The sequence below is a fragment of the Astatotilapia calliptera genome, chromosome 2 (genome assembly GCF_964374335.1).
Source record: "Astatotilapia calliptera chromosome 2, fAstCal68.1, whole genome shotgun sequence".
NCBI classification, from domain to species: Eukaryota; Metazoa; Chordata; class Actinopteri; order Cichliformes; family Cichlidae; genus Astatotilapia; species Astatotilapia calliptera.
In genome coordinates, this window is record NC_137423.1 from 33,115,604 (window position 1) to 33,125,053 (window position 9,450).

General features: G+C 37.8%; 2 protein-coding genes across 2 annotated transcripts; both read left to right on the forward strand.

Annotated features, from left to right (window-relative positions):
- Nucleotides 1-2,699: 2,699 nt before the first annotated feature.
- On the forward strand, nucleotides 2,700-6,312 carry LOC113029537 (LRRN4 C-terminal-like protein). Its single transcript, XM_026180431.2, has 2 exons — nucleotides 2,700-2,838; nucleotides 5,236-6,312. The coding sequence occupies exon 2, from the start codon at nucleotides 5,238-5,240 to the stop codon at nucleotides 6,039-6,041; it is 804 nt and encodes a 267-aa protein (XP_026036216.1). The 5' UTR covers nucleotides 2,700-2,838; nucleotides 5,236-5,237; the 3' UTR covers nucleotides 6,042-6,312.
- A 327-nt stretch (nucleotides 6,313-6,639) lies between these two features.
- On the forward strand, nucleotides 6,640-8,874 carry LOC113029548 (thiosulfate:glutathione sulfurtransferase-like). Its single transcript, XM_026180451.2, has 4 exons — nucleotides 6,640-6,754; nucleotides 8,037-8,165; nucleotides 8,258-8,420; nucleotides 8,663-8,874. Exons 1-4 carry the CDS (start codon nucleotides 6,742-6,744, stop codon nucleotides 8,715-8,717), a joined length of 360 nt encoding a protein of 119 aa, XP_026036236.1. The 5' UTR covers nucleotides 6,640-6,741; the 3' UTR covers nucleotides 8,718-8,874.
- The last annotated feature ends 576 nt before the right edge of the window (nucleotides 8,875-9,450 follow it).

Genomic DNA, 9,450 nt, shown 5'->3' on the forward strand with positions numbered 1-9,450 from the left:
TCTAGATGTATCGTTGGCTGAGTCGTCGCTTGCAGACCTTTGAAAAAATCTTTATTGTAAGCCACTGTTTCTGTATGTTTCTTTTAATCTGACACTGTGTTCATGCAGAGTGAAATTCTTTGGCTCTCTTTATTGTTAGTGTCATAAAACACGATCTTGCTTATTTTAAAATTTAAAAAAAACAATGGAGCAAAATGCCCACGCTGAGCTGGATGAAGCAAGAAAAAACTTACTGCTGTGCTGAAAATGTGAGAGTATTTCTGTAATGAGAGAAGAATCGTTATCACAGATCCTGGACTGTCCTCAAGGATTGACTGGATGTTGAAATGAATGACTTCAACTTGATGAACCACAGAAACCTGTACCAGACAGTTTCAGGGAAACTGTTGATACTTAGCAATTTCTGACGTGGCAAACGGGGGGGGGGGTCAGACAGGGGAAGAAATGGTGGTTTCACGTAGCCAAAACAACGTGAAGACAGAATATACATATGGGGGACAACTTAAGGAGACCTTTCTAAATATGCTCTTTCCTACTGAATTTACAGTAGCTCTTCCTGAATTTTCTACTCAGTTATGACACATAAATGATACATGTTATATTCATGCTTGGTTGACTGACTAAACACAGGAGTGCAAGGAGAAAAGCTACGCTGCCTTGTTCAGAGACATAATCTGCATTTATTGCTAATGAGCAATAAATCAAGTCATTTTAAAACCAGGTCTTAGCACTTGGCTTTGAAGAACCGCTGAAATAGTTCTTCAGTGTCTTAAATAACCCCAGGATCAGCAGTCATGTAACCACTGAAAAGCTTTGCTAACTTTTTCCCCAAATAAGATATTAAGAACCGGAAGTTCTCCCAGTATCAAGATTGTCCCTTAAAATGTCTTTGGATAAACATTAAAATACAGCTGTGACAGCAGGGAACGTTTCACAGGTCTTCATTCAAAAATTAAAGTACTCGGAAATGGAAAGTTTTCCATTTTGACATGACTAACACGATTACAGTTAATCCCGAGGACGTGAATGCGTTCATCAAATGTTTGCTTCATCCAGTAAGCACTGAGATACTACTTAAGGGTAATACCACGAATATCAAGTGACCAAAGATGTGGAATAGATGACATTTCAGAAATAATCGATATCTGACGACTCCTGGGAACGTTCATTAGGTCTAAACTGAGAAGTCATATCTGTTTCACTTGACCTGTTTGAAAGTCTGAACTTTTCAATTCAGCTTTTTAATCCTTCATCGCAGCCTTTGAACAAGGCTGTGCTGGGGAGAAAAGAACATTTGGATTCAATATTTCTTCTGCATGATAATAAAACCAAGATGTGCAACACTGTTTCATTTCCCACAACAGGCACAACCACTTGTGAAGCGCCTCTGCTCTTCTCTGAAAATGTGTTACAGAATTTCCTAACTGATGACTCAGCTAGACTCCTTTTTAACAAGCACATAGAGAGTCAAGGTCTTAAATGTGATAGTGAAGAATTTTTAAAGGTAATTAGGAGAAAGACTGTAGATGTTATGAAAGATGAAAGGCTACACCTCACTTTCAACCCTTTAGAGCTATGCGGGTCTAAATCTAAGTTTTTGTGCACAGCATACCTTTTCCCAGTGTGGATTCATATTATGTTATTTTGTGTATTCTTAAAGCTCCAACTTCAGCTTCTTCTTTTTGAGAGTTAAAGTTATAAGCAACCTGGCCCAGTAACTATGTTGTTCCACTTTGAATGACTGCATGTTTAGGTTCTTTTCTATTGTATTTTTATCTGGACAGATTTATAGCTTTCTTCAATCGTTTTGCCCTCATATGTAAACTCATACTCACTAAAACCTTAACAGATTTGCCTTCAAATCTTCTCATATTTAAACGAAATAATCATTCTAAGAAAATTCAAAGGCAGTTATGACTTTTTAAACACACTGTATACTTTTTGTTTTACACACAAAGAAGCCAATCATCATCCTCCCAAACAAAGAACTGTAATGTTGTATAAAACACTCAGCGTGACTCTACTGACTAAAAACGGCCAAAGATCTTAGGAATTGTTTCTGAAATGAAGGATCCAGAGATGTCAGTGATATGAGTTGAGTGAATCTTTAACGATAAAAGGAGGCTCCTGCGCTGGTACTTTTCCTCTATTCTGTGCCACAGTGGCATTTGGAACAAGAAAGAAAAAATGTGTACTCTGCCAGCTTTATCCCATAAAAGGGTAAAAACAAAACAAACCTCCATCGTTTCTCTCCAATGTCTCACAATGAGGGGTTACAAGAGATGCAGGACAACTTTAATAAATACACCCAAGCATTCCTCACCCCCCTCCTGACTCTGAGAAGCACAAATAAACACGTAGTTAGGTGACCTTATGTGCTGTCCCCTTCCATAATAACACCTGCATATAACATGGAAAAACAGACAGCTACACCTACAGATTGTGAAAAACACTCCGAGCAACAAGCACAAGCCTGTCTCCCGCTGTTACTTAGCAAATTAATATGCTGAGCAGCACACAGACACATGGCGACTCTCCCCCTCTCCCTCCTAACGCACATTCAAACACAAATTCCAGACACGGATTAACAAAATAAAAGAGCACTGCTGGTCAGTTGGAAGAAAAACAAATGGGAAGAAGTGAAAAAAGAGTAAAAAGAGGAGGTGGGGGGAGGCCCAGAAGGGAGAGAATGATGAGGGGGTGTAGATGAGGAGGAGGAGAGAGTCTGAGAGAAACAGCTTAAGACTGAGAACAGTCGGGAGCACACGGTGAGAGCAGCCACAGTGGAAACAAAGAACTTCAGACTTGAGACTTGACACATCCATCAGCATTAAGCAGGTACTGTAGACCCATTTCAGTATTTTCTTTGCTCCATGTTTTATTTTTAGAGGTTTAGTCATAAGTATTATCGTTTAACAGCATGAAAAATGTTTTCTGACTGTTATGAATAATTTTGTAAACTGACCAGAATGAAAGCCAGCCGGCTTTTTCTACATTTTGGGTTCCCACAAAACTCCCCTGGCTTTCTGCCAGGTAACAATGGTAGTGCTGATGGGGTAGTTGTACTTGTCTTCCCGCACTCAGTATTTATTTATCTATCCGTGTTTACAGGACAGGACACTGCAGATGTTTGAGTGTACACAAGAGCATTTATGAGCTGTAAACCAAGGCAAACAGCATCCTGGTGCCTCGAATCCAGCCAAAGAATTTTATTTTATGTATTACCAGACTTAAAAAACTCTTTTATCTTTCTCTTCTTTTATATATTACCCTCCATAATGTTTGGGACAAGGATGCATTTTTCTCTGCTTGCCAGTGCCACTCTTTCCATCCATCCATTTATCCATCCATCCAGCCAGCCAGCCAGCCATTCTCTTCCACTTATCTTATCAAAGTTGGACATTGGTCCATTAGCGTAGGGATACGTTACTTATACTTGCTTCTACAGAGTCTGTAGTTGCCATTGTTCAACAACAGGAAAAAGCTAAAGGTATTATGAGAAGAATAAAACAGTTAAAGACATCAGCCCTGTAATCACAAAGGGACGATTAACCCAACGAAGACCACTGCTGAGGACAAAAGAACCCTCACTATGGTAAAGAAACAGATCTTTGGGGGCAGGTATGTGTTTGTGTTTGTCAGCGACTTCGAAGTCTTCATAAACAGAATACAGAAGCAAGATGCAAACCACTAAATGGCCACAAAAACAGGATGGCCAGACTACAGTTTAAATCTAAAAAGTACTTAAACGAGCCTGCAGAATTCTGAAAAATAAGGCGTCATGGACAGACGAGAACAAGATTAAGCTGTATCAGAGTAAGAGCGAGATCAAAGTGTGGAGGCAAAGAAGAACTGCCCAAGATCTAAAGCTTGTTTTTTAAAAATGGTGGTGAGGATGTTATGGCTACCACAGGTGCTAGCAAGCTTATCTCCTCTGACGATATGACTGCTGAGGGCAGTTGCACAATGAATTCTGACGTGCATAGAAACCTATCTGTTATCCTGTTATCTAGACCGCAAGTCATCCTGCAACGGGATAGTAATACCAAGCATACTGCTAAGGTAACTTAAGTGTCTCAAAGCTAAAAAATAATATTAATAATTATTTTTTTATGTTCCCTCCATTACTTTTCTCCACACCTGATGGCTCTCTGAAAAGAGAGGGACTGATTATATCTGAACTCCAAAGTATTACACCGAAGAGCAGAGGAGAACTGAAAGAAAAATGTGTCTTTGTATCAAACAGCGTGGAGTTGTTTTAACAGTTAAGATGTTAACAGTTACTGTTCATCTTAACAGTACGTGTTAAGGTGCCAAAATGGAGAACAAATCTTAAAGTTTCACTATTTCACCACTGCAGAACTATTAATTGGAAATTTCAACCAAATTCAGTAACTAGCAGTGTTGGGTTAAGTTACTTTGAAAAAGTAATTCATTATAGTTACAAGTTACTTCTTCAAAAAAGTAACTGAGTTAGTAACTGAGTTGCAAGATTCTAAAAGTAATCAATTACTAGGAAAAGTAACTATTGCATTACTTTAAAAGTTTAACACTCTGGGGTCCAGGGTATAATTAGCCATTTTTTTTCACCTTTAAAAACTATTTACTTTGCCTTGTTTGGTATCATTCTTTTCAGCACAACCTCACGTGTCTGAATTTGCAGGATTTTTTTTATTTTGATAAACTGTTTTAACACAATTGATCTAAAGTCAGACAAAAAAACATACAATCGGAGTAGAAAAAGTTGTATTTTTTACTGTAACAACCACAAACATGTTTATTGAATCATATTTCATAACTTTAAATGCAAATATAAATTGTCAATTTTAAAATCCTATGCACAACGTTTGCAAACACCAGTTATTTGCATTTACCTTTTACCTTGTTTTGTTTTTTTTAATAACCATTTCAAACTATTTACATAACAATCAGGTGTTCTGCACTAAATAAGATGCCACACAAATTATTTGTGCCACTCCAAATGCAATGCCGTTACTTGTAACGCCGTTATTCCCATCACTGGTAACTAGTTCCTTTTTTTTGCTACAGTGACTGTTGCGTCAGTGCGTTTCTTATGTAATTTACTTCATCATAACTAAAGAAAATTACATAGGAATACTTTTAATATACAGAAGTAGGTTAATGAACAAGCTGTGGTTAGGTTGCATCAATCAGTCTATTTATGGTTGTAAAGTGACCAGTGACCATATTTATTCTTGTCATTTCTTTTCACAGAGATGACCTCACTTTGCAGGAACCTGGTGGCACTTCTCTTTTTTGTCTTGCCTCCCATGCATTCCCATTTCTTCACCAATGCTGCGTCTGCTTCCCCACCCATCACCCATTCACAGATCATACGCGTGCCTGACATGGGCTCAGACGGCCAGGATGATTATGACCTTATTGAATACGACACCACCACAGCTCCTACTAGGGTGGTGAACGTCCCAATGATACACCAGAAAAACCAGCTCTGCGAGTACGACCCCTGCTCGGAGAACCAGGTTCCCTGTGTTACACTTTCAGAGCAAACTGGGTGCCTCTGCCCTGGGATGAGTGGAGCTAATGTGCGTCCTCACTCACCACGTATCCAAGCGCTGGTTCCAGTCAGTGAGGGGAGTGACAGAGGGAAAATACAGGTGCAGTGGTGTGCTCCATCTTCAGTGGTATCTGAGTACAGAATAGTCATCGAGGGAAGGGACAGTGAAGTCCCAAAGTTTGGGGATGCGTCACGGCGGGGTTTGGTCAGATCTTTGGAAGTGGGAACTAAAGTGTGTGTGGTGGCAGTGAACAACGCAGGAAGCAGCGATCCTTCAGAGTTTTCATGTAAGCGGTATGAATTGCATGAATCTTCTGACCACACACTGATGGCCTGGATTATAGGAGGAGGAGTCGCTCTCCTTTTACTGGTTGTAATAGCAGCTCTGATCTGTGGGAAGTATAAGAAGTTTCGAAAGGGAAAGAGAGACTCTACTGATGGACTTACTAAAGTACATGTGGAACACTGTGATCTGGACAAATGCAGTTCTGTAGTGGTGTAATCAGTGACTGTAGAATTTAAACATTATTTAAACTCCTTCTTCAAGGAATGTGTAAATATGAGTGAATATGACTGTAAAGTTGAGGAATAATGTTAACAAATCATTTATTATGCTACTTTGCAGCCACCACAGTTTTATTTGCTGGCAAATTAACCTCTGTAGATCTGTGATATTTTTTTAATCTATCAAAGACAGAATGTAAAGTAAATGTTATTTTTTTAGATAGACACTGCTGAGTGCTTTTTAAAAAATAAAATCATTTAAACGAGAACTCTATATGTTAACCTCTTTTTTTTTAGTTTCCACTTAAAGGTTGGGTTCACTTCATTCTAATAATGCGATTGTGTCTGCACTATAAGAACTGAGACTGGTTTACTTTTGATCCTTTAGGCATGTCACACTCATAATTTTTACTTGCACAAAACATTTGTAAAAAATATTTAAGCCACTAACTATACACTGTAAAACAGGCTTTTGCACAGTCACTAAACACCTCCTCTAGCTTTTACTTGGGAAACAAATGAGTAAGACTTTGATTTGATTGGCTAAGCAGTGAAGTCTCGAGGGCTAAGATCCACCTTTTACCAGTAGGTGAGCCAATGAGGTGCCACCAAACAAATGCATGCAGAAGGTGCATTATTATTCCATTATATATAATTGCTAATGCCATTCATATTTTCAACTTCACCCAACAAAGAGGATGGCGAACACAGGTGAGTCTTTAAGCCCACTCTGCAACTTTGTTAACCAGGTTAACAAACTATAAAATATTTATTGCTGTCTGAATTGAAGCACGTCTAATTTAATGGGTAACCAATTTGTAAAATAACAATTCGAAACTACAGTAGCTTAAGAAGAAGTAATAGAGTGCTTTCATAAAAATCTGAATTATATATTTTTGTAAACTTAAACTTGTTTTGGGGTCCTTCTTTTGAACTGTTTCATTTTCCCACATTTATTTCTCTTACTACTAAATATTTACATGAAGAAACCTCACTTTGTAGGATAAGAATGACTCAGCAAACAATAAATAGCTCAAACTGGAAGCTTTTAAGTCTCCCTAAGGACTTGATTGTTTTTTCTTACTCGGTTAGTCGAGTAAGAAAAAACAATCAGGTTTAATAACCGCTGATAATTATCTGCATATTTTCACTGGCAGTCAGGACAGTGTACCTTTACTCCTATTTTACAGGCTCATATTCATCACACTATATGATAAGAACAAGTCAACATGCGAGTGAAATTATCTTGTAAGGAATATAGCATGAAAGGGGAGCTAAATGTCAGGTTCTTTTTCAGGCCATCTTCTACTTAAACTAAAAGCCGAATTGAGAAACGAATTATTTTAATAGCTGAACTCAACACTCTGTTTACCTTACGGTGTTTAAATAACTAGGACGATTTACATCAGCCACTTTAATAAGTACACCTTGATAGCAAGACCCCCTTTTAGCTTCAGAACTTTCTCAGTTCTTCTTGGTATCGATTCCAGTAGCTGCTATAAATAAGCTTTAGAGAATTTGGACCATGCTGAAATGACTCTTCTATTATTTAATTTTTGGTGAGCCTTGTATGCCGTGTGACAGGTTAATTAAATTTTTGAGATGATGAACAGCTGAGCAGGTGTACCTAACAAAGTGGCTGGGTCATGTACATGTATTTGAATATTATTGCTAGATTGTTGCGGCACTAACAATGAAGCAAAGATACTCTCTGGATCACTACATTACACATGCCAAATGACATGTAGCCACAGTGCGGTTTGCATTAGTACATCCTTCCTTATCAGCGTGTTTGCATGTACCTTTGTACAAGTAAAGCAGGTGTCATATTTCATCTAACCTTTCACGTGAACAGTAATTAGTTTCCTTTGGCAATGATCATCAATAATGCATTTTTGTGTCAGGATGATTTGTCACTTAAAACCTGTATCTAAAAAAGAAAGTGGTGTAGTTTTAATTAATTTAATGAAACGTTTTTTCTGCCATGTTCAAGGTACCAAGGATATTTCCTATGAGGAACTGAAGGCTCTTGTGGGAAAGAGCCCAAATCTCATTCTGATTGATGTCCGCAGTGAAGAGGAGGTAGCAAAAGGACATATTCCAGGATGCACCAATATCCCACGTGAGATTGTTTTTCAAGTTCTGTACGTTTTCTCTAAGTTTTCATTTGCATATTCATGTTTTATACCTTCGTCTCTTCTTTGATTCCTTCAGTTGATACAGTGGAGACTGCTTTTGCAATGAATCCAGAGGAATTCAAGGCCAAGTATGGCATAAAGAAGCCACAGCTGGATGCACCAGAGCTGGTGTTTTCCTGCCAGACGGGCAGGCGATCAGGACTGGCCATCGGCAAAGTCCAACAGCTGGGATATGTGACGTAAATAATTTATTGCTTATAATACACAATACACACACATACATGGACAAGGCCCATTAAAAAAAACTCCAAGTCTTCTTCATTAACACAAAGGCAATAAGTCCTTAAGACTGTAGAGAGCCATCTTTGGTTGTTGTTGTTGTTGTTGTTTTTAAAAATGTGCAGCATTCTACTGCATGTTTATGATGTAATAATAACAGCTTTTATATTCTGACATCTTTCATCTCTGTTCTCTATTTCAGCGCATGCAATTATACTGGTGGATACAGCGAGTGGTCTAAGAAAGAAGGAAAGTGATTCACGCTAAAGGAGAGTTTCATATGTCTTCATCCAATCAGCAACTGTGAAATTTAGATGTTTTAATCTTCTGGTGATTTTTTTCACACTGTGCAATATTGAATTTTATATTTATGAATAATTACAAAGAAATTAAATTATTACATTTACTTGGAAAGAATTGTGTTGTGTTTGTTCATTTTTAAGGATGAAAAATATTGCAAGATCCCAAAAGATATAATAAATACATGCTTAATGATGTCTTTGCAAACAGAGGTGCACGTAATGAGCCTGATAAACACCACAAAATTACAGCTGTACAGTACAAAGTACCAGTGGTAGAGTGACTTTTATTGCATTATTAATAATTATTTATCAGCATAAAATTAAGAGCTTTGCTAACATTATCAGAGAAAAGCGCCTTGAAAGGTTTTTGCCACCTTTCTGATTTTTAGTTTTATGCCTCTTTGTCACACTTAAATGTTTCAGATCTGCAAAAACATTTTAACATCAGGCAAAGATAACACTAAAACTAGAACTAAATACACAATACAGCTTTTAAAAGATTTCAATTATTATGGGAAAAAATATCCAAACCAAGAAGGCCCCATGTGAAGAAGCCATTGTCAGCTCTTTGTTAAATCATGAATTAACTGTGGTTAGCCACATCTTTTTGAAAAGCTGAGTTCGATTTCACTATCTACGCTATCTACACTTGGCGTGATTACTGCGAGACCTGTTGAATCAAGAAATC

Bases quoted from the DNA above. Each gene is read 5' to 3' on its own strand.
- LOC113029537 (XM_026180431.2), top strand. From the start codon at position 5,238: ATGACCTCACTTTGCAGGAACCTGGTGGCACTTCTCTTTTTTGTCTTG.
- LOC113029548 (XM_026180451.2), top strand. The intron at 8,166-8,257 runs GTGAGATTGTTT...TGATTCCTTCAG, and splicing joins AGGATGCACCAATATCCCAC to TTGATACAGTGGAGACTGCT. The intron at 8,421-8,662 runs GTAAATAATTTA...TCTCTATTTCAG, and splicing joins CAACAGCTGGGATATGTGAC to CGCATGCAATTATACTGGTG.